The sequence below is a fragment of the Callorhinus ursinus genome, unplaced genomic scaffold (assembly GCF_003265705.2).
Source record: "Callorhinus ursinus isolate GAN/ISIS: 27379988/994484 unplaced genomic scaffold, GSC_fseal_2.0 scaffold25, whole genome shotgun sequence".
Lineage (NCBI taxonomy): Eukaryota > Metazoa > Chordata > Mammalia > Carnivora > Otariidae > Callorhinus > Callorhinus ursinus.
The window spans coordinates 11,271,528-11,297,058 of NW_027397087.1; the positions used below are offsets into that span (position 1 = coordinate 11,271,528).

A 25,531-nucleotide genomic window follows, 5' to 3' on the forward strand; every position below is an offset into this window, starting at 1 on the left:
AACTTTTTGGCACTTAACTGGTAAAAAAAAAGAAACCATGCCTCCAGTTCTTTCCATGGATGGCTTTAGGTAAAAGTCCTCCTCATTCTGGACAGGTCCCTAAAGAGAAGCCGGCTCTCTTCTGGCAGCCTCAGGATTTCTGGGAATGATCTTGCTCACAGAATTTACAAACTGCATTCCCAGGAACTGCTAGTCCTGCCTCTGTCACAGCTCATCCTCTTTCAAATCTCTTAATTTTTCCTGGCCTCAGTTTTCCTACCTGTAAAATGAAGGGTTCTGCCACTAACTGGTAATGGCACAGTAAGCAGGTCATTTGCATATAGGAGACTTCTCTGCTCGATTTCTAGGGTGGGGAGTCAGTACTCAAGCTCAGGCTTGATAGACTGATGGGCACAGGCCCCAGGACTCCATTGTAGATTAGAAGTTTTAACTCCAATCAGATCCAACTCCCCCCACCCCATTTTCCCCAACACGTCCTTTTAAGGAGATCAAGATCTTTAAAGGTACCCCTTTACCAATTCAATTGTGAAGGCTAAGCAATCTAGTATGTGAATGCTCTAGCCTGGCTGCACTGGCTCATGTAAGAAGTGCCAGATGCTTACAACTGGCCTAGGATCTCTGTAAACTATGACATTGAAGACAGAGAGTTGCACTATATTGATGGCTCAGATTCAGATATGGTATTGTTGGCTGTGGTGTGCTCCTCTAAAACAGTGAATATCTCTAGGTAAAATTCCAAATACAAAAAGCAAACTGAAAACACATCTTCCTTTTAGTTGTCTGATAGTTGCATTCTTAGAAAATTCAGTGTTTATGGTCCTATCACCAGCCTGACCGCCTGACCTCAGAAAATCTCAAGTAGAAACTTCTGCTTGCCCATCCTACCTTGTAGGAACTAACTTCTAGAAGCTTCTGTCTAGCTGTCAATCTTACCTTCTAGAAACAAACTGGAACAGAAAAGAAACATTTGAGGAAGATGCCTGCCCAGATGATTGAGAAAGTGTGGCAGTTACCTCAACCTCATTGGAATGTTAAAATCCCCTTCTGAATATCCCAAACGTTAGTAAAAGAGGCCTGCTTTCCCAGTTCAGGGAGATGCAGCTGTCGAAATGATTCCCCATGATCTCCCTGTCTGTACAAATAAAGTTGACCTTGAGGCATCTCCATTTGGTGTAATCTCTGTCTATAACTAAGGTAATGGGCCCACTTTGGTTTGGTAACAGTCCTGGCCTACTGAATAGTTAATACATATTCAAGAAATAAAATAATTGGAAAATAAAACACATTTTTATATGTGATTGTAAAGACCAGATTATAAGCAGGTTTCCTCTCTCTCACTGAGAGAGAGAGAGAGAGAGAGAGAGAGAGACAGAGAGAATGTGTGTGTGTGCGTGGTGGGGGGGAGGTTGGGGCCCCTCTCAGCCCCTATATATATACCTATAGTGACCACCACATCATTGGAACAACTAAAAATAGCCCTGTTAATTTCCAAAACTTTTAGAGAGGCACATTACCTCTATTGAATGAGAACCACTTTTCTAGAGAGTAGGGAGTTGCTGATCTAACGATCAGGGGAAAGAAACAACAATCTGGTGCCTCCTCTTTCTCAGAAAGCAGAAGCCTGCAGAAAGACGAAACTAAGGACGGGAAACTCCCCTTTTCTAACCTAGAACATGGCTTTCCGCCCAGAGACTGGTGACAAGCCACCATAGACTCGGGTTTTGATTGGGCAGTTGAGAAACTAAAATAGTGGGTCAAAAAGAGGGAAACCCCCAGTGCTTTCCACGGTCCTGTCGATAACTTGCGCTGAGACCCTTTGGTTTGCGACCTTGGCTGTTCTTCGCTGAGCGCCGCCGCCAGCCTGAGCGAGTTCACGGTGAGTTCCCCGTCCCGTGCCGCCCCCTCCCTCTGCTTCTCTCCATCCGCAAGCTCTCCCTGGCCCTGCGGCTCCTCGGTCCTTCTTCCGGGCCCAGGGTGGCCAGGCACCTGGGTTCTGGTCGCTCAGGCTCTGTCCAGACCCGACAGGGAAGCCGCGGAGAGGCGGGAAAGTGGCGCGCCGCTGGAACGTGCGCTTCGAGAGCTTTCTCGCTGGATAGTTCCCTGGGTAGGACTGGGCTGGACAGGACAAAATAGCGAAGTCATCGGTGGTGTACGTGGGTGGGGTCGGTGGTGGTGGGTGCTGCTTTTCGGGGCAGCCCAGCCTCGACTTGAAGGTTCTGTTTCCTCGGGCACAGCGTGAAGGAGGAGCAGGCCCGTGTTAGAAGGCAAATACTTGAGGGCGGTGATCTGGCGAAAAGCAGGGGTCTGTGGGGTCTAAAAGAACTGCCTGGGTAAGTAGAGTGACGCTTCATGTGGAGCCCTGAGCATTGTGCCTTCCTCAGGGTGCCCTCCTCGCCATTTTCCTTTAGGACCCCACGCTTCCCCACCAGGTTCTAGGGCTTGTGTCTGAATCCAGATTGTGTCATATTTTGTGTAACATTTCTATGGCAGCTTATGAGTTTGTGTTGGTAAAAGCTTTATTGAGATATAATTTACAAACCATACAATTCATCTATTTAGAGTAATACAATTCAGTGGGTTTTAGCATATTCACAGAGTTGTGCAAACATCACCTCAATTTTAGAATATTTTTATTATCCAAAAAGAAACCCTGTACCCATTAGCAGTCACTTCCTATTTCTCCTCAACACCCCAGGCCTAAGGAACCACTCATCTTTCTGTCGCTATGGATTTGCCTGTTCTTGACATTTCATATTAATGGAATCACACAGCTTATGGTCTTTTGTGATTTACTTCTACTACCTAATATGATGTTTTCAAAGATCATCCATATTATAACAAGAGTCTGTACTTTATTCTTTTTTACAGCTGAATAATACTCCATTGTATCGATATACCACATTTTGTTTACCCATTCATTAGTTAATGGGCATTTGTGTTGTTTCTACTTTTTGGCTATTAAGAGTAATATTGTGATCAACATTCATGTTCAAGTTTTCAGACTGGACAGAAGTTTTCAATTCTCCTGGGTATACACTTAGGAGTGGAGTTGCTGGGTCATATGGTAACTCTATGTTTAACCTTTTGAGGAACTGACAGACTGTTTCCCAAAGCTGCTGCATCATTTTACATTCCCACCGGCACTATTGAGAATCCCAATTTTTCTACATCCTCACCAACACTTCATATTATCTATTTTTTAAATTATAGTCATCCCAGTGGGTGTGAAATGGTATCTCATTATGGCTTTAATTTGCATTTCCCTAATGACGACTGAAGATGCATTATTTTTTAAATTACAAAATAATTTTTAGAAAGGATTTACATGCTGAGGTTTTGAGAACTTTAACTGTCTACATCATGTGCCCAAAATCACAGAGGCTAGACTCCAACCAAGTCTCTCTATGGTAAATGCTTGAACTCCATCCCCTCTTTTCTAAAACAGAATCTGGGATAAAACTCTTCAAGAAAATTCCTCTTGATATCTCTATTAGAAAGGGAATGCTGGGCAAGATGAACCTCTGCATGGACTAAATGGTTCATTTCTTATTTGCTGTTAGAAACCCAAATGTGCAAAGAACTTTTTGGTCTCTTCATTTTTACTTTGTAAAAAATAAGTGTTTCCAGGGTGCCTGGGTGGCTTAGTCAGTTAAGTGTCCGACTCTTGATTTTGGCTCAGGTCATGATCTCAGGGTTTTGAGATCAAGCCCCCAGTCAGGCTCTATGCTGGGTGTGGAGTCGGCTTAAGATTCTCTCTCAACCTCTCCCTCTGCTCCTCCTCCCACTTCTCTCTCTGTTTCTCAAAAAAAATGTGTTTCCTTGAGATCCCCACACTGAATCTTGGATGAAGTAGTGACCCTTTCATGGTAGGCAGTGATTTTTTTTTTTTAAGATTTATTCACCTATTATTTGAGAGAGAGAGAGAGAGAAAGAATGAATGGTGGGGGGGGGGGCAGAGGGAGAGAGAGTCCCAAGCAGATTCCACACCAAGTGCGGGGCTCAAACCCATGACCTTAGACCACGACCTGAGCCAAAATGCTCAATCAACTACACCACTTAGGTGCCCTGGCATGCAGTGATTTTGTGCTTTTCTTCATGTCAGTGCCCTTTGGGCTTCTCCTTCCCACTGCTATCAGGACATGGAATGCAGAAAGACAAGTTTAAACTTTGTTTAAATGCATAACTATCAAAATATTTTGAGTACATATTTTTTTCTCTGGATATCTATCCATTTTACACTACTTATCAATCTTACTTTATATATTATCAAAACTTAATTTTTCTCTCTTTTTTTTTTCCAGTTAAAAATTCAGATTGAATTGTCTTAAAAGTCACAAACCTATACCCACCCACCCACATGGGAACACAGCAGTTGTGGAGGTGGAGACAGGAGGAACCAGAATCAGAGTTCAAATATGCCAGAAAATCTGCGTTCTAAATTCTTATGTAAGTCAGAGAGTAACTGACCAACAGCTGTGAGACACTGGGCACTTGAACATTCACTGTAAACTTTGGCACAGATCACTTACTTCTCTGAAGACTGGATCCAACAAGCATAATGAATACAAGAATGTGCTATGGTAGCATGCTGAATTCCAGACAAACCCAAGAATTCCGTACAGCTGGGGAAGGAGGCCCAACTCCTGAGATGGTCTTAGAAGCAGAACTGATAGATCTTAGGGAAAGTGATGAAATAGTTGACCTCACCTGTGAATCCCTAGAACCTACAGTGATTGACCTAACTTGCCATGACTCTGTTGTGATTACTGAAGAAAGGAGGTGGCCAGGGGGAAATACAAGGTCACTCCAAGGCCAAATTGGCAGCTATGTGGTAAGCAGTGATAAGGAGGAGTTGATGAGAAACAGAGATGTGTATGTAACCAACAGTACCTGTCATAATGCCCTGGAAGAAGAAGCTTTAAGTTGCACACAGCCTGGTTATCTCCGGTGTCGAATTTGTATGGATGGGTACTTGGAGATTGAACTGAGTAGGCGACACATTTACTCTACAGAATGTGGCCACATCTTCTGTAGTCAGTGCCTCTGCACTTCCCTTAAATATAATAAAAAATGCCCAGTTTGTTTGAAAAAACTCAACTGCTATCAGTACCACCGCATTTATATATGAGGTGTGCTGTGTCATTCAGGACAGATAGAACCCTTGGCATGGAAATGTCCTCGTGCAGAAACTATGGGTTGTTGGCATCCAATACACTGGACTCAAAAAGGCTGCTTTTAAAAATTGTTCTCTGGAGTATATAAAAAACTCTTTCATTTCTCACACACTATGAGACTGCTTTTTGATTTCTTTAGTTTCATGCTTCAGGGCTGGACTTTGGTTGTCATATTGTGCCAGAGACTAGTGGCTGTCCTCAAAGCAATTTTTCCTTTTTTCTTATAGTAATCAATTTACAATCAATTTTTAATTGACCACACATGGGCATTTTGGATCATCTAAACAAGGGCAACATCCTAGAGGTAGTGGAGCAAGTGGATGGAAGGAATCTGGGAGACTGACAACTTTGCAAGTCAGAGCCACCATACAAATTTGGACTTTTACTTGAGAGATAAATAAACGTTATTCTTGTTTAAGCAACCATATGCGAGGTCTTATTTAGAGCAATAGAAACTTTATTTTTATTAAGGGACCAGGCAGGGTGCTGTCTCTGGGTTTCTCTCGATTTCCTGATTACACTGGAGTGGAAGGAAGTCAGTCCCTTCCGACCACGTCTCCAACCAGCAGGGTTCAGGTGGGTATATGGGCAGGCACCATGTCCCCTGGGACTCCTACTGGCCTTTGAGTTTAGTCTGAGGAGTTGCCTAGGCACATGGGAATCTAGAGTTGTGGTTTTGTGCTCTCTGACCTGCCAGGCCAGAGAGGAGATGCCATTACCCTGGCTTTACAGGTGTGCCTGCCTTCACCACACTGGTCAGCTAATCAAGAAGCTGGCATGCTTCTCTGTGAAGCATCACCATCCCAGCTGCTCCAGGGTCACAGGCCTTGAGAAGACCTCCTCACCACCCATGCTCCACCTCCAGCCAAACACATACTGTTTCTTCTTTTGCAGAAGATCATATAGCACTCACAATTCAGCCTGCACTTTAGAACTGGAGAGGATGTGATTTCTACAGTCCTTTCTCCTTTTCCCTCAGAATGAAATGGGCAGTAAAGTTTGTTCCTTACTTTCCGTGGCTATAGCAGCGTTGCTCTCCAATATGATGTCTCAGTTGTGCCAATGGAACGGTGCCCATCTCTGTGTCATATCTGTCTACATACTGCATTCTCTGAAATGTCCCACATGCCAGGCTTTGGTTGCTTGACTTGGCACAGGATATGCAAGATAAATGTGGTAGGAGGCAACTGGGTGGCTCAGTTGGTTAAGTGGCTGCCTTAGGCTCAGGTCATGACTCCAGAGTCCTGGGATGGAGCCCTGCATTGGGCTCCAGGCTCAGCAGGGAGCCTGCTCCTGCCCCTCCCCCCTGCTCTTGCTCTCTCTCTGTCTTAAATAAAGAAAATCTTTAAAAAAAAAAAAAAAAGACAGGGGCACTTTGGTGGCTCAGCCATTAAGCGTCTGTCTTCGGCTCAGGTCATGATCCTAGGGTCCTGGGATCTAGGCCCGCATAGGGCTCCCTGCTCAGTGGGAAGCCTGCTTCTCCCTCTCTCACTCCCCCTGCTTGTGTTCCCTCTCTCTCTGTCAAGTAAATAAATAAAATCTTTAAAAAAAAAAAAGATAAATGTAGTATACTCCTTTCTGTGGGTTCCTTTGTATATTCTAAAATGAGAAGAGGAAGAAAGAAGATGAAAATTTAAAAAAATTTGAAATAATTTCTAAATATTATCTTCCTACATTTCAATAGATCATCTTACACATCCCACTTTGGAGACTATTAATTGCTCCATGACATAGCACAGTGTATCAGAGAACTGGTCAAACATCTGAAGTGTCTATTAAGTACAGATTCTGCTTTTGCACATATTGTCTATGTGATCAGGATAAGAGCAGACTCTCTTCAGTTTGTCAGCAGCCCTCAACCTTCCCTACTGTATTCTACCTAGCCCACTACACATTTCCCTTACCTGCGAAGCTCATGTAGACATTTGAGTTTTTGACTCTGCTTTATGGGAAAAAAAATAGAGGGGATTCTGACTTTTTCAAAAAAAATCAAGATAAATTTTATAGACAGCAAAATGAACTGATTTTAAGTGTATAATAAGATGAGTTTGGGCAAATATATATAGTCATAATGACCAGAACCCCAATCAAAATATAGAACAATTCCATCATTCCAGAAAGTTCCTTTATGCCCTCTTCTAGTCAATCTCCACCCTCCCAACCCCCACAAGCAACCACTGTTCTGATTACTATCACTATACATATGCTTGGGAACACTGACTGTCATTACTTCATTGTCTAGCCCAGCTCATCAGGAAGAAAAATTTGATAGGGATTTGGAGTATAAGCTCTAGGCAGGGATCAAAGGCTTTAGTGGCAGCATGACTAATATTACCTCTTTTAAGAATTGAAGCAAGAAATAAATCAGTGAGAGAAAGACAAATACCATATGATTTCACTCATATGTGGAATTTAAGGGACAAAACAGATGAACATACAAGGGAAAAGAGGCAAATTAGGAAACAGACTCTTAACTACAGAGAACAAACTGAGGGTTACTGGAGGGGAGGTGGGTGGGAGGATGGGTTTAATGGGTGATGAATTAAGGAGGGCACTTGTAGTGACGAGCACTGGGTGTTGTACGTAAGTGATGAATCATTAAATTCTACACCTGAGACTAATAAGTTAACTACCTGGAATTTAAATAAGAACTTGAAGAAAGTAAAATAAAATGATAATTTAAAACAAAATGAAACAAAAACAAAAGCCTTTTGTGTGGACTGTCAGGGGTACAATAACTATTAATATTAATTGAATGCAAAAAAAAAGAATTGAAGCAAGAAAATGTCATTAATAATGACATCTGCCATTTATTAAGTAATAACTATGTTCCAGGCACAGTACTAGGCACTTCATACATCACAGGCAGTCAAGGTATACACTTAGGCAAGAATATGAACCCAACAGGATGTAAGAGCAGAAGTTGAAGTGAGCTGCCACAGAGCATAACTGACATGAATAATTTGGCTGACTATTTTACATGGCTGTGGGAAGAAGCAAGAAGTAAAGAAAAGATTAAGGCCACATCATGAATAGAGCATTGTGTGCTGTGTTATGGAGTTTAGAGTATTCTATAGGTGCTAAGGAGCCCTTAAAGGCTCTGGAGGAGAGCCTCCAGAGAAAAAGATTCTTAAGGATTCAGCATGATCTCAGTGAAGGCGGAAGATGCTGTTTAAAAATAGAGGAAAAAATATGGAGGAGGTGGGGCACCTGGGTGGCTCAGTCGGTCAAGCATCTGCCTTTGGCTCAGGTCATGATCCCAGGCTCCTGGGATCAAGCCCTGCATCAGGCTCCTCCTCTGCCCCACCCCCCCCGCTCCTTCCCCTCTGCTCACGCTCTGTCTCTCTCTCTCAAATAAATAAAATCTTTAAAAAATATATGGATATGGAATTAAGAAGGGAAAGTCCTGCTGTTGATTTTCCTCTCAGAAGTATATTTTTGAAGCGTATAAGAAAAAGGATGACGTAACCTTGGTCTGAGGACTTTGGTAGTCCACTTGCGCTCTCCTGCCCTCGGATGTCTAACGGTTTCACTTTAGTACAGCTCCAGAGCTGTGCAAGCCTTTTGAATTGTGGCAACTCCTAGGAGATGATGTTTGTTCTAAGGTGGCAATGATAGGACTCCAGGGGGACAGTTATGGAAGTTTGGATTTAGCTTTCAGGTATCTTTCTGGAAAAGTAGAAGCTTATTTGTTGAGAGTGGATACGGGATTAGGAGAGGTAGATATTCAAATGTATTCACTTGAGGCCTGATCCAGCTTTAAACCAAGTTAGCCCCACAGTGAAATAATCTGGCAATGCACATTTATCATTTCCTGATGTTTGCTGAGGTCACAGCAGAGAATGAAAGCCAAGTATCCTGAGCTGTGCTATATCTGGATGTCATCAACCACAGACTGAACTTGAACTATTCAAGAAAGGGGTTAAGAGAGACAGAGTCCAACCCAAGTTTCAGCAAGGACCGGTCTTTTCTATTGTCTGGTCCACACTGAATTCAACCCTACTGTAAATATTAAGTACACCTGCCAGGAGAAACAAATTACTCTCCAAGAACCTAAAATTGTTACAAAGGATTAAATGTTTAGGTCCTTTCCTTAGCTACATCAGTTAGGTCCCACTGATTTGATATTAAAATCTATGTACTGGGATGACTGTCCCAGGGAGTGTTAATAGAGTAAAATAGGTTTCAATGACATCATTAGCTCAGTGTCTGTCTCTAAAATAGCAGCTTCCGTGCAGCAAGAGCAGGGAGCAGCAGCAGCCGGCACCTGCAGCAGCCGGCACCTGCACAAATGCACATGAACTCTCCGTGTTTCCTACCTTCTGGCCTCCTTGGGCTTTCCTGACAGCCTCATGGATTAGAACCATCAAAGGTCTCAGGGAGGCACAAGCCTTTGTCTGTAGGCCTTGCTATCCTACTGCCCTATCCAGTACTCCCTGGCTGGGTTGGGATCTGAGGCTAGTAGGCAAGGTTGGGCCCTACTGGGTATTCATGGTTAGGGACAGCAGGCTATTCTGCCAGACTTATTTATAAACAGTCATAGTTCAGTTTCATGGTATTATGCCGGTGGGTTTCCAACTTTGAGAGGATCTTTTTCTGCTTCACTATCCAGGACTATTTATAGACTGCTCTAACATAACTGTCACTGTATGGGAGACATTAATCAGGGTAGCATTTGATATGGGCCCTTCCCTGACCCCCTTAGCTGTCAGCAAGCAAAAAGATCCTACAGGGCATATTCCCTTTTCCTGTGGAGTGGCACATAGAAGGCATAGGGCCCCAGGTGTGGCTCTGCCAATATCACCGACCCTCTGAAGGGAGGGCAGAGGGGCAGCAGGGTGGTGTGACAGGATAAAGGCAGTATCTACCCATACCACTTGGCTTCCCTGCTGAGAAAAGAGCCTTTAGAGAATGAACTTCTCCCTGCCTTTCCTCTGAACAAGTCCAAGCCACAGAGACAACAGCTGTTCTTTTCTCCAACCAGAAGAGAGAAGGTGCAGTGCATTGCTAGGCATGGGCCATTCATTATTTCATGGCTCATTCTTTTGCTCATTTATCTGGTATTTATTAAATTTTTATAGTGTGGTAGACCTGTGTAGTTAAAAAGACGTACAAGACAGTCCTTTCCTCCAAGAAGTTCACAGCTAGTGGAGAAGAGATGTGAAAAACACTTGTGATACAATGAAAGAAATAATACAGTGTAATAAAAACTATGATAGAAACATCTGTAAGGTCCTTGCTGAAGCATAAAAGAGGAAATAACTGACTTTTTAGTAACTTCCTTGGAGCCTAGAAGATGGAAAATTGAACTTTTAATTTATATTCAGCTCTGTTGGAGTCCTTGAAGATTAATACCAACTTACAACTCTTGTTATATTTCAAGACAGAAAGTTAATTTGAGGGAGAAGATTTGTCAACAGTCTGCTATACCAATGTCAGCACAATGACAATAGCTCTTACCATCTACTGGGTGCTCACCATGTGCCAAGTGCTGCTAAGCCTGTTATATACATCATCTCGTTTAATCCTCACCGCAATCCTATCAGGTAAGCATTATCATCTATATTTTGTATATGATAAGGCTGATGCTTGGAAAAAGAAAAGTAACTTTGATTTATGACTTTGTTTTTGTTTTCCACCCCCCTACAAATTACATGGTGAAACCTGGCATGTGTAGCTTCTTAGATATCACTGTCCATTGCATACATTCAACTTTTTAATTTTTTTTTTAAGATTCTATTTATTTGAGAGAGAGTGATAGCAAGAGAGAGCATGAGTGGGAGTGGGAACGGGAATGGAGGTGGGGAAGAGGGAGAGGGAGAAGCAGGCTCAGTGGGGCTCAATCCCAGGACCCTGGGATCATGACCTGAGCCGAAGGCAGATGCTCAACCAACTGAACCACCCAGGCACCCCCCCAACTTTGTTTTTAAATAGTGAAATAAAAACTTGAAGTGCCTCTTCAAGTTTTGGACCTGGATGCTATATAGATTTTGGCATCACATTGTTTAGAGGTGGAAGGCCGTCTTAGGAAGTCATATCTTAGAGGAGGAACTGATTCCCAGAGGAGTTAAAACATTTTAGCCAACATTATTCAGTGCTCTGGGTTCTTCAGTGGGAGAGAAGGCTTCTGTCTTTTAAGGCAGTATTCTTGCCCCAGGGCTACAGGCTCAAGGATGTGCAGACTCTGGGATTTAGTACAATCATCTTTACTGAATGATGTTAAACATTTCAGCCAAGAGGTATCTGGGTGGCTCAGTCAGTTAAGCATCTACCTTTGGCTCAGGTCATGATCTCAGGGCCCTGGGACTGAGGCCTGCATCAGGCTCCTTGCTCAGTGGGGATCCTTCTTCTCTCTCTCCGTCTGCCCCTCTCCTCCTCTCTTGCTCTCTTTCTCAAATAAATAAAATCTTTTTTAAAAAAAATCAGCCAGCAACAAAAATATTCAAGATGAAACATTTTTTTTTTTTTTTTTTACTTAGGAACATAGTTCCTAGCTGACCATCAGAATTTCATAGCCATTTATTTGATAAGGAGTTTTATCCAACAAATGCCATGTACTGTCAAGGTGAACAAGATACAGCACTACCCAGCAGTTAGTTGTCCATAATTTGGTGAAGGGGCAGACATGAAATCAAACAATAATTATGTACAGGTATGCACAAAGATCTAGGGTGCTATAGAAATGTGTAAAGCACTAATTCTCAACTGGGAGTGAGTCCCACGCCCATACACCTAGCAGACATTTGGCAATATCTGGAGACAATTTGACTGTCATAACTAGGGGGGGTGCTCCTGGTATCTGGTGAGCAGAGGCCAGAGATGCTGCTAAACATTCTAAAATTCACAAGACAGCCCCCCACAACAAAAATGTAGCCAGCTCAAAATGTCAACAGGGTTGAAGGTGAGAAACTCTAGTACGGAGCCAGCAAAATATTTTCTACAACAGATGGGGGAGGGGAGTAAAGTTTGGTGGGTTGGTTATGGAAGAGTTTACTAAAGAGATAATGATTGGGGTTGGGAGAGAGAGGATACCCAGCAGAAGGGACAACATGTGCAGAGCCACAGACCCTGGCGTATTTGGGCAATCCCAAACACCAGAGGAATAGTTGTGGGCATTAAGACTGGACAATGAGGCATTCAGTAGAAGATAGACATTCAAAAAAATCTGTTGAGTTAGACGAATTACTGTAAGAAAATCTGGCTCCATGATGGCTCTTTATAAGTTAGGCACTCAGAAGCAGAGTCTAGGTACAAATCTCTGTGAACTAAAACTGCTCAAGAAAGAAATGAGGCTTTTCTCATCTTGCTTCCTAGGGTCTAGCATTTTCCAGGTATTTGTTACTTTCTCAGAAATAGAGTTGGGCTGTTTGAATGGAATGTGAGCTCTGAGAGGTGGAATAGCTCTCTATTAAAGCCACTTAGATGGTGTCTCAGTGCTGGGATCACAAGCAGAGATGAGGTGGTTATTTCTCGTGCATTAGGTTTATAGGCAGATGATGTTTGTTTCCTCTTTTGCAGAGAATCCTAGTTCAGAATTGGGGATATGTCAATCTCAAGATTAGACTGCCACCTTGAATGAGTTGCCTTCCCCCTCCCCCACAAAAAAAGGGTGGGTGGGTAGGCCATTCCAATCAGGGTTTCTCTTTCTCTTAAGCTAATGATGATCAAAGCAACTGACAAACTGCCACGGAATCTATCAGACCTCACTCTGGCCTTGCTGTAGCTCCCCAGCTCCTGAACTTTTCTTCCTTCTGTCATGCTCTGAGCCCATTCTTAGCAAACTACCAGGTCTCTGACTCCTGGTCAGCAGCTACCCTGGGCATGTTGTGCTCTGATCCACGTGCCTGCATCTGCCCCCTGGTGGCCTGATGACAGAGCTTAATGGAGGTGAGTGGCCCTTCTCTAACTCAGGTCATTTTCTAGGCACAGTGTGGAAAACTGGATCACTGAAGGGGGTATGGATTTTAGAGCATGAAAGGAAATTCAGGGAAATATTTAATTTGTGACAGCTTATAGCTGCTATACTCTCTTCGAGTATTGGAATAACTGAGAATTTATTTATTTTAAAGGTTTATTTATTTATTTTAGAGATGGGGGACAGGGAGGGACAGAGGGAGAGGGAGAGAGAATCTCAGGCAGACTCCCCACTGAGTGCAGAGCCGGATGTGGGGCTTGATCCCACGATCCTGAGATCACCACCTGAGTGGAAATCAAGAGCCGGCTGCTTGACTGATTCACCCAGGTGCCCCTGGAATAACTGAGAACTTAGATAAGAGAGATTGGTAGGTAAGTAGTGATGCCCACCATAAACTTTTGAGAAAAATTCAACTAAATGCTATACAAAAATTTATTAATCACTTTAATTATTTTTTTAATATTCTAAAGTTGTCTTATCTCAGTATGCATGGATCTGTTTCATCCTTTTCTTTTTAAATTTTAATTCTATTATAGTTAACGTGCTGTGTTATATTAGTTTCAGGTGTATAATATAGTGATTCAATAATTCTATATATTACTCAGTGCTCATCAAGATAAGTGTACTCCTTATTCCCTGTCACCTATTTCACCCATTCTAATCACTTTATTTTAGGTTGAAAAAAATTTATTATGTATAACTTAATTTGCCAGTTATGCTATCACATTTGATATTTTATATTTACAATGGAACTGATACTCACAGGAATTAAACATTTTTTTTGTCTTCCAGCTACTTATTTTTATTTTTAGCTGCATCTTACAAAATTGACTGAAGAACTAATCATTTTTTTTTCACTACAGTGTAGTCTGGGGTTATTTATGCCTGTTAGAATTCTGAAAAGTTATAAATGGAATTAGCATTTGCTAAGATATAATTTTTTTAAAAATTTTAATTCCGGTATAACTAACAGACAGTGTTTTATTAGTTTCAGGTGTGCAGTATAGTGACATGACAATTCTATACATTATTCAGCGCTTATCACAATAAGTGTACTCTCAATCTCCTTTTCCTATTGAACCCATCCCCCCACCCACCACCCTTGCAGTAACCACCAATTTGTTCTTTATAGTTAAGAGTCTGTTTTTTGGTTTGTCTCTTTTTTTCTTTGTTCATTTTTTTGTTTGTTTGTTTCTTAAATTCCACATATGAGTGACATCATATGGTATTTTTCTTTTTCTGACTGGCTAATTTTGCTTAGCATTATACCCTCTAGAGCCATCCATGTTGTTGCAAATGGCAAGAGTTTATTCTTTTTTTATGGCTAAGTAATATTCCATTTTGTATATATACCACCTCTTCTTTATCCATTCATCTATTGATGGACGCTTGGGCTGCTTCCATAATTTGGCTATTGTAAATAATGCTGCAATAAACACAAGGGTGCATGTATCCCTTCAAATTAGTGTTTTTGAATTCTTTGGGTAAGTATCCAGTAGTAGAATTACTGGCTTATATGGTAATTCTTTCTATGTTTAACTTTTTGAGGAACCTCCATACTGTTTTCCACAGTGGCTGCACCAGTTTGCATTCCCACCAACAGTGCACAGGGTTCCTTTTTCTCCACATCCTCACCAACACTTGTTTCTTGTGTTTTTTATTTTAGCCATTCTGACAGGTATGAGGTGGTATCTCATCGTGGTTTTGGTTTGCATTTCCCTGGTATTAATGATGTTGAACATCTTTTCATGTATCTGTTGGCCATCTGTATATCTTCTTTGGAGAAATGTCTGTCCATGTCTTCTGCCCGTTTTTAATTGGATTATTTGTTTTTGTTATACAATTATAGGAGTTGTGTAAGTTCTTTTTATATTTTGGCTATTAACCCTTTTTCAGATATGTCATTTGCAAATATCTTTTCCCAATCAGTAGGTTGTTTTTAGTTTTGTTGAGGAGTTAAACATTTTTAATTGAATTCCTTTAAGATCTCTTCAGAGCTAAAACAAAGGAAGTTATATTTGTCCAAACTAAGTGTTTTCTTGATCGACAGACAAAAGAAAATGTATATTTACCAAAAGAAAGCTGAAAAATACTCACTAAAATTCATGAACAAGAAATTTTGACACGAGTCCTTATGTTCTGATTTATCATTTCCATCAGTTTCCACTTCTTATAAAGTTTAATTAAACATATATTAATCATTAAGATAAAGTTTTAATTTCCTCAGTTATGGAATCTTTAGATTTGCTCTTACTCTTCTCTGTCCTTAGTTGATGAAACAGAGTTATATGTATTTTATTTATAATTTCTAGAGGGAAAAATAGACACTATTATCTATTCCTACTCTATCTTATTACTATTGTCTATTCCTACTACCCTCTTTTTGAATAAGGGGAAGTTAGTAAAAGTAGACACTTTTCCACAACAGTAAAAAAAAAATGTTTGTGTAACAGTGAGCTTTCCATTATTTGAAATGCTCAAGCAGTGGCTAGGAAGGAGTGAATTAAATGACTTATGATCTCTTTTAACTGAGAGGCTCAGATTAAGTGAACAAGTTCATAATCTTCCTTTCTTATAAGAGTGAAAGTGACAGGGCACATGAAGCAAGACTATATCTTGCTCTTGTGTTTGAGCCACGTGTACCACATAATTTGTCTTCTATAGATAAATTGTATTTCTCTGCTCTTAAAGTTAATTCTTCAGAAATCTGCCCCTCAGAGTTTTTAAAAATTACTTTGAAGAAATAAAAGCTTTTTGAAAAGTAACAAATGCCCTTTAAAAAAACAACAAATGCCTTTAAATATTTTACTAATCATGATTTCAAAAAAAAATTTGAATTTCTTCTCAGAAAAAAAAAAAAAACCCTGGGAAAAATTAAGCATTTTTTCTTCAAGTTTCCAATGATTTCATTGCTCTACTCCTTCCTTGACTTTTCTCTGCTTTATGAGAATAGAGAAGGTGAGTGGAAGGAGGTGGATATGTTTTCTTAGAAAGTGATTGCTGCCAGCCAGGTGCTTTCTAAGGATGAATTCCTATCCTGGACTTGAATTTCTCTCCTTCTGCCTTCAGGTTAGACTTTCCCTAAGGAGCTGGAGCTGGCAGTGGGTGTGATTTCCTAAGATTTCCAGACAGAGAAATTTCAGAATCTCCTCTGTTTTCCAGAATCTCCTACCTTTCCCTCTAGAGTAGTGGGAAATTGCTCTGGCAATTTTGTCTCACAAGTTTGATCCATTTATTTTTTTAAAGATTTATTTGAGAGAGAGAGAGAGAGAGAGAGAGCAGGAGGGAGAGAAGGGGCAGAGGAAGAGGAAGAAGGAGAAGCAGACTCTCTGCTGAGCAGGGAACCTGATGTGGGGCTCGATCCCAAGACCCTGGGATCATGACCTGAGCGGAAGGCAGACACTTAACCAACTAAGCCACCCAGGGGCCTCACAAGTTTAATCCATTTAAGAAATTCAGTTACACAAAACATTGATTGGCCCTCTGCTGACTCAATGATTAGTAAAATGGGCTTTAGGGTCAGATATCAGTTCAAATCCAGGCTCTACCACTTAATTACTGTGTGACCTTGGCAACTTATTTAACCTCTCTAAGCTTCATTTTCCTTAAAAATGGAAGCCTATCTCATAAGGCTGTTATGAGGATTAAATGAAATAATGTGCATAAAACATTTTGTACAGTAAACAGTCAGTAAATATTAGTTAATATGATTAAACTAATACCTTGTTTTACAGAAGAGGCTATATTCTTGAAAGTCAGAGTAATTGGCAAAACCTTAATTGGCAAGATGAATTAATCAAATAACAAAAAATCATATAGTGTCAATAATAACATTAAATATATATTAAGTATATATTTTCTTTTTTTATTAACATATAATGTATTATTTGTTTGAGGGGTACAGGTCTGTGATTCATCAGTCTTACACAATTCACAGCGCTCACCATAGCACATACCCTCCCCAATGTCCATCACCAGCCGCCCATCCCTCCCACCCCCTCCACTCCAACAACCCTCAGTTTGTTTCCTGAGATTAAGAGTCTCGTATGGTTTATCTCCCTCTCTGGTTTCGTCTTGTTTCATTTTCCCCTCCATTCCCCTATGATCCTCTGACTTGTTTCTCAAATTCCTCATATCAGTGATATCATATGATACTTGTTTTTCTCTGATTGACTCATTTTGCTTAGCATAATACCCTCTAGTTCCATCCACATTGTTGCAAATGGCAAGATTTCAGTTTTTTGATGACTGCATAAAATTCCATTGTGTATATATATATACCACGTCTTCTTTATCCATTCATCTGTCGATGGACATCTGCACTCTTTCCATAGTTTGGCTATTTGGACATTGCTGCTATAAACATTGGGGTACACGTACCCCTTCGGATCACTACATTTGTATCTTTGGGGTAAATACCCAGTAGTGCAATTGCTGGGTTGTACAGTAGCTCTATTTTCAACTTTTTGAGGAACCTCCATACTGTTTTCCAGAGTGGGTGCACCAGCTTGCATTCCCACCAACAGTGTAGGAGGGTTCCCCTTTCTCCGCATCCTCGCCAACATCTGTCGTTTCCTGACTTATTCATTTTAGCCACTCTGACTGGTGTGAGGTGGTATCTCATTGAGGTTTTGATTTGGATTTCCCTGATGCCAAATGATGTGGAGCACTCTTTCATGTGTCTGTTGGCCATTTGGATGTCTTCTTTGGAAAAATGTCTGTTCATGTCTTCTGACCATTTCTTGATTGGATTATTTGTTCTTTGGGTGTTGAGTTTAATAACTTCTTTATAGATTTTGGATACTAGCCCTTTATCTGATATGTCATTTGCAAATATCTTCTCCCATCCTGTTGATTGTCTTTTGGTTTTGTTAACTGTTACCTTTGCTGTGCAAAAGCTTTTTATCTTGATGAAGTCCCAATAGTTCATTTTTGCCCTTGCTTCCCTTCCCTTTGACGATGTTTCTAGGAAGAAGTTGCTGCAGCTGAGGTCGAAGAGGTTGCTGCCTGTGTTCTCCTCAAGGGTTTGGATGGATTCCTGTCTCACATTTCCTGTCTTTCATCCATTTTGAGTCTATTTTTGTGTGTGGTGTAAGAAAATGGTCCAGTTTCATTCTTCTTCATGTGGCTGTCCAATTTTCCCAACACCATTTGTTGAAGAGACTGCCTTTTTTTCCATTGGACATTCTTTCCTGCTTTGTCAAAGATGAGTTGACCATAGAGTTGAGGGTCCATTTCTGGGCTCTCTATTCTGTTCCATTGATCTATGTGTCTGTTTTTGTGACAGTACCATACTGTCTTGATGATGATAGCTTTGTAATAGATCTTGAAGTCCGGAATTGTGATGCCACTGGCTTTTCTTTTCTTTTTCAACATTCCTCTATCTATTCAGGGTCTTTTCTGGTTCCATACAAATTTTAGGATTACTTGGTCCATTTCTTTGAAAAAAGTTGAAGGTATTTTGATAGGATTGCATTAAATGTGTGGATTTCTCTAGGTAGCATAGACATTTTAACAATATTTGTTCTTCCAATCCATGAGCATGGAACAAAAAAGTTTTTCCATTTCTTTGTGTCTTCCTCAATTTCTTTCATGAGTATTCTATAGGTTTCTGATTACAGATCCTTTGCCTCTTTGGTTAGATTTATTCCTAGGTATCTTAGGGTTTTGGGTGCAATTGTAAATGGGATCGACTCCTTAATTTCTCTTTCTTCTGTCTTGTTGGTGTATAGAAATGCAACTGATTTCTGTGCATTGATTCTATAAATATATATTTTCATATACAAAGTGTAAGAGTCAGTGGTTTTTCACAGTCACAAAGTTGTACAACCATCACCACTATCTAATTCTAGACCACTTTCATCACCACAAAAAGAAATTCCATACCTATTAGCAATCACTCCTCATTTCCGCCTTACCCCAGCCCTGGAAACCACTAGTCTAGTTTAAAGCTAAAAACATACTGAATAAAATTCCTAAATGGTATCCATTTCTAAAAGATACTGCATTCACTAGGACTAACAGCTGGCTCTGGTAGGCAACCTTTTTCTTAAATCACCAATCGGCCAGGTTCTCCCAGTTTTATCTTAATCAGAATGCATCTAATTTTAAAGTTTTCCAGACAGACTGATTGGCTTAAAATGCAGTATTTTTTTGTATTTGCATATTCCCTGAAGGGTATATTTTTCTGAGTTTGGTCTTCCAAGCACATATTGAGAGGGTGGAGAATAATTAGATTTTTTTCTCTTTTTTTCCATAGAATAGTGTAAAAAATGGAAGAATCTTAAAAAAAATTTTTAGGTTATCTATTGGTTAATGGAACTTAAATGAATCATTGACATATGAAAAGATAGTAAATTAAAAATTTTCACTGTACAACAGAACCATGGGAGATAAGACTAGAAATAGGAGTTTATAATATGTAGAGAATTCTGAAATCTAGGGCCTTTCTAATTAAAAAAAAAAAACCCACACAACTTATTTTGGTAGGCTATGGAAAGCAAAAGAAGATTTTTGAGGCAGAGAAGGGTTAGCAATTACTATTTCTACTATTATTAGCTAGACTTTGTAACAGACTAGATGATAGGAAAGGAAGAAGAGAATACCCAAAGATAACTTATATTTCAAAACTGGGATATTGGTGGTGCAATACATAAAATAGGGAAATCAAGAAAAGGAAACAACTTAGGGAGATCGATGAACTATGTTTCAGGCTTGTTGAGTTTCAAGGACCCAGTCATGAGCTCAGAGATGTGGGCTTGGAAATACAGATTTGGGACTCACCTCTATAGAGGTTGTACACAAAGTTGGGAATGAATGGCTCACTTGGGAAGAAGAGTATAGAGCTGGAAGAGAGCTGAAGATAGACCATGGTGATTGTTTACATTTATGAAAGTGAGAAGAGGAAGAGAAACCAACCAAGGCATAGGAGTGGTCAGAGACAGGAGAACTAGAACAGTATCATATCGCAAAAGTCAAAGGAGAGAGACTCATAAGTCAAGGAGGATGAAGATTGAGAGTAAGTCATTAAATGAATGTTTAGCAAACCCCATGGCAAGATTTCGGAGAACAGTTTTTATAGTGTGCTGAGGTAGAGGGTCTGTTACAAGAGCAGAGGTTCAGACAAGTTATCTTAAGTAAGAGGTAACCACACTTACCATGAGGATGGTTACCAAGGAATTGTGCTAGGAATCGGAATCCAGGAAGACTCACAGGACAGTGCTGTGATTAATGTAACATAGTCACTCTCCACATTTGTTTCTCTATATAATTCTTTACCAACTATCTGACTCTATCCTACATCTGCATTTCTTCTGACTTCTATTTAAAATTTAGCTCCTAGATTATTTCCTTTAAAATTCTTCATTCCATGACTTTAATGTCCCAAATTCTACCTCATGGCTATCTATTGATTTGCTTCAACTGTCAGTTTCCTGATTCAGTTTCCAAAGATAAATTCGCAAGAGGTTCTAGTTTGCCCAGATCATCTTTTTGCATTAGGTCACACCTTGGGTTGTCAAATGGGTCAGAAGCCCACCTGTATTTTATTCACCTGTGGCCTGGGAGAGAGAGTTAAGCAATATGATAAATGTAGTCTTCGTTTTTTTTTAAAAGGTCTATTTACTTATTTCGAGAGAGAGAGAGTGAGAGAAAGCAAGTGTGAGCAAAAGCAGGAGGGGCAGAAGGAGAGGGAGAGAGAATCCGAGGCAGACTCCTGTGCTGAGCACAGAGCCTGATACAGGACTCCACCTCACTACACTGGGATCACGACCTGAGCTGAAAGCAAGAGTTGGACGATTAACCAACTGCACCACCCAAGGGCCCCATGAATGTAGTCTTGACCTTTAGCACGGACTGCGTGAATGACAGCAACTATGATTAACACATCTAGTAGGTACTGGGGACGAATCTTGGTTTAAAAAATCCAGGTGTGCAAAGAATAGTGCATAGCCCTCTCTGTAACACTGTTTAATATTGATTTTGAGTCCGCATTCCTATAGGCTGGAGAGAAATCCAACTTATAATCTTTGAGGAGAGGCATCCACGCTGATTACTGCTGAAAGTACATTACCAAATCTGGACAAGATGGTGTATGAAGGACATATTGAAATATCTCTATAACCCGCTCCCCCCAAACATATAGAAATGTTGGATAAAGTGTCAAAAACAATTTAAGCTTTGGTTTTCAAATGGTAGAATAAAAATAGTGGTTTTATTTCCTCTACTCTCAGAAACTTATCCTTCTTTAACTCAAAACTACAAGGAGAATGAAAACTAGACAAACTCTACTTGCAATATAACTAGAGACATCTGTAAGCCTGGATTACAACCCTATGAAGAAGGACTGCCATATCAATATAGTGAAAGTCAAACAGGAATGTGATAATGGATGCTTAGGGATGCAGATTTTATACAAAGCAAGAGTGACATAGCCCTCCAAAGAAAGTGCCCAAGACCCGCAAGCACTTGTACAGAACAACGAGAACAGGCAAGCAGGCTAAAGCAGGAACTTTCATGTACCCATTTGTCACCAAGATTTGAGACACAGAGAAAGTGAAATTGGACAAGGACAAACAAACTATATTTGTGGAAAGCCATTTGTTGGTGAGGAAGAGTGGAGGAGACGGACTACATTGTAAGCAATCCTGCAGTGCTGATCATGGGGAAAAGTAAGGGCTGTAAGAACTCATATGCACATTGTTTCATAAAAAAAATAGCCTCAAATATGGCCCTGTCTCCACCCTCTTGCAAATTTCTTATAAATAACTAATTCAGGAAAAACTCACTTCATTCAAAGATGTTTAAAGAAACAAAAAATAAACAGCATCTATAAAAAAGAAGAAGAAAATGTCCAGAGCAAAGCACAGCCAGCTAAAAAATGCAGTTAGAAAATAAGGAAAGGAAATTAAGAGGAAAGGAGGCTAAGAAGCTCTGATGTTTGTCTGGTGGGAGTTACAGAAAAAGAGACTGGAGAGAATGGTGGAGAGGTAATATTCAAAGAGAAAATGGGGGGTGCCTGGGTGGCTCAGTCGTTAAGTATCTGCTTTTGGCTCAGGTCATGATTCCAGGGTCCTGGGATCGAGCCCCGCATTGGGCTCCCTGCTTCCCCCTCTCCCCACTCCCCCTGCTTGTGTTCCCTCTCTCACGGTGTCTCTCTCTGTCAAATAAATAAATAAAATCTTAAAAAAGAGAGAGAGAGAGAGAGAAAATGGCTATTAGATCCAAGCAGGCAAGATCCAGGTTTGGGGAGATCAGGTGTCAGGGATAGTGAACACAGGTAGTGTGCAAGACTAGGGAACCAAGATCTATGGACACAAGCCAAAGAACTTGGACAGAAAGTGATGAAAATCTAGGTATGAGAAGAGAGCAACAGAAATAGTCATCAATGAGAATGGAATTTGATGATGAGTCAAATAATTTTCAGTCATATTCCCCTGTCTAGGATAGATGTGAATATGAGCGGAACTAAGTCCATAGATAGAGGCAAATACAAACTTCTTCCTGGGAATGGGGGCCTAAGAATGAGAAATAAAGCAGTTCTGGATACTCAAATTTTCAAGGGGGATGTACAGCAGATGGAGAGAACTCTGGTCTTAGAATTCTTTGGATTCCCTCGATTCTATCACTAATTTGTGTATCAGAACAAGTTCTGAGTTCTAGTTTCCCTTTCAAGAGCATGAGATGTAACCAATCCTCAGGGATTCTGCCTCAGAATATGTCTTGTCTATATTTAACTTTTTCATTCTTCAGAGGACCTAATATACAAGTTGAGAAATAGTATATATACATTTAATATTTCTCCCCCATATTAATCTTCCTCACTTTTTGTCTGCCTAAGATATCTTTCTTTTTTTTTTAAAAGATTTTATTTATTTATTTGACAGAGAGAGTGACAGCTAGAGAGTGAACACAAGCAGGGGGAGTGGGAGAGGGAGAAGCAGGCTTCCTGCAGAGCAGGAAGGCCAATGTGGGCTTGATCCCAGGACCCTGGGATCATGACCTGAGCCGAAGGCAGAGTCTGCTTAATGACTGAGCCACCCAGGCGCCCCTAAGATATGGTCTTTCAAGTCCCATCTTAGAGATCTTAAATGTTTCTCTTGACCATACACCCTACTCAAATGTCAAGGACCTATCTATTATGCTCCCCTAAAACATTCTTATCTCCGTCATACAAATTATCCTCCTACTTTGAGGAGGTCTCATTTCAGTCCCCATTTTTATGCTCCTGGGTCACAGCCTTTCAGCTTTAGCATTTATTTAGGAAAGGGTATGAATACACAGAGCTGGCCATGGTATATGCTGGAAGCAATGGGTGTTTGCATTTGCAAGTCTGGGTGGGCAAGGTCATTTTAGGAATTTTGGTAGAAAACCTTGTAGAAAGCAGAGCCCAGAATCCTGAAATCTGAGCAGTCAATAGTTATAACTAGGTCCTCCACACAGTTAAGTCAGACAAGCCCCACTGGGCCCCTGAGACTCCAGGAATTCCATTCTGTAAGGGTATGGCCTGTGAGATAAAACTATAGCACCTCTTTGCTGATTCCAGAGCACAGACAGGCCCAACCCATAGCTGGTGCTCAGATGAGACAGGATAAATGTAAGTGGAATGGGACAGAAAGGCAGTACCACCCCAGACCTGGACAATGGAGGGGCTCTTTCCTGGACCTGTGCTTTGAGGCTTCTAGTCTGAGCCTCTTCCAGCTATGTTCCTCTTTATAAGACAAAGAATCCATGAGACTAAGGAGCTTACACTCTCTCCTACTTTGAATCACATGCCATGTAGCCAGGACTCTAAAATTCTCTGCCCAAAAGATTCTGAGCCCACTGCTAGGGCCTCTGTAGCTCCCAGCTGTGTGCCCAAGGGGTAGCTGTGTGCAGGTGTGTGTGTGTGTGTGCGTGTGTGTGTGTGTGTGTATGAAGCTTGGTTGTGTGGACTGGGTTTTCCACACACATGATTATGAGGTATATGGGACAAGGTAAGGAGTCTGGGGAGTGAAAAGAACGGGCTAGGGGCTTCTAGTTGTACTTTAACCTGATGCAAAAATGTTAGTGGAGACTCAGATGTGAGAGGCTTATAGGCAGAGGTTCTCTCTATTTTATTTATTTATTTATTTAAAGATTTTATTTATTTGACAGAGAGAGAGAGTTGGGGGGAAAGAGCAAGCACAAGCAGGGGGAATGACAGGCAGGGGAGAGGCAGGCTCCCTGCTCAGCAAGAAGCCCGATGTGGGGCTCGATCCCAGGACTCTGGGATCATGACCTGAGCTGAAAGCAGCCACTTAACTGACTCAGCCACCCAGGCACCACTATTTTATTCATCTTAATGCCCCAGCAAGTATGGGCATTAGAACAGAGCTGGCATTATTGAATGCTTACTTCATCAGACTCTTAGGTACTGAGACAAAGCCACTTCTGGTGGCTACACATCAAACAGTAGCCATAATACAGCATTATTCAAAGCAGGATACTGTTCAGTATAAAAATTTTGGCTCTGGAGTCAGATATGGCTTTTTTTAAATTGTAAAATTTACATAAAATTAACCATTTTAAAGTGTACAATTCAGTGACTGCTATTTAGCACATTCAAAATATTATGTAACCATCACCTCTATTTAGTTCCAAAATATTTTTATGACCCCAAAAGAAACCCCATACCTGTTAACCAGTCACTCCCCATTTCTCCCTCCCCTCCAGCCTTTGGCAACAACTAATTTGCTTTTTGTCTCTATGTATTTACTTTTTCTGGACATTCATACAAATGAAATAATATAATATGTGACTTTTGTGCCTTGCTTCTTTCACTTAGCATAATGTTTTTGAGGTTCATCTATGTTGTAGCATGTATCAGTACTTCATTCCTTTCTATGATGGAATAATCTTTCATTTCATGGATATGCCACATTTTGTTTATCCATTCATTTGCTGATGAACATTTAAGTTGTTTCTACCTGAGACAAATGTAAATAGTGCTGCTATTAATATCCGTGAACAAGTTTTTGTCTGAATACCTGTTTTTTAATTCTTTTGGGTGTATGCCTAGTTGTGGAATAGTTGGCCATATGTTAATTCTAAGTTTAACATTTTGAGGAACTGACAAACTGTTTTCCACAGCGGCTGTACCATCTTATATTCTCAACAGCAGTGTATGAGGGTTCCAATTTCTCCACATCCCCACCAATATTTGTTATTTTCTATTAAAAAAATTATAGCAATCCTAGTAGGTGTGAACCAATTGTGGTTTTTATGTGCATTTCCTTAATGATGTTGAGCATCTTTCATATGCTTCTTGGCCATCTGTCAATCTTTTTTGGAGAAATGTCTGTTCAAGTCCTTTGCTCATTTTTAAGTTAAGTGTGTTTTTGCTGTTGAGTTGCTAGAATTCTTGATATATCCTGGGGCACCTGGGTGGCTCAGTTGGTTAAGCGACTGCCTTCGGCTCAGGTCA

At 40.6% G+C, this 25,531-nt stretch overlaps 1 protein-coding gene and 2 pseudogenes across 8 annotated transcripts in view; 2 read left to right on the top strand and 1 right to left on the bottom strand.

The window, feature by feature from the left end:
* The window catches only part of LOC112832926 (dihydrofolate reductase pseudogene), a 73,390-nt pseudogene that overhangs the window by 2,008 nt on the left and 45,851 nt on the right, over positions 1-25,531 (bottom strand).
* LOC112832794 (E3 ubiquitin-protein ligase RNF4 pseudogene) lies at positions 1,756-5,599 on the top strand (annotated as a pseudogene).
* The window catches only part of TRIM69 (tripartite motif containing 69), a 63,209-nt gene continuing 39,435 nt past the window's right edge, over positions 1,758-25,531 (top strand). For 2 of the 8 annotated variants that reach the window (XM_073876934.1, XM_073876936.1), the window contains exon 1: positions 11,715-13,061. In XM_073876934.1, coding sequence (XP_073733035.1) covers positions 13,056-13,061 — 6 coding nt within the window. In that variant the 5' untranslated portion in view covers positions 11,715-13,055. Of the gene's footprint in view, positions 1,877-10,572; positions 10,721-11,714; positions 13,062-25,531 lie in introns of those variants that run through there. The other 6 variants (XM_073876938.1, XM_073876939.1, XM_073876937.1 and 3 more) reach the window with 5 other exon arrangements.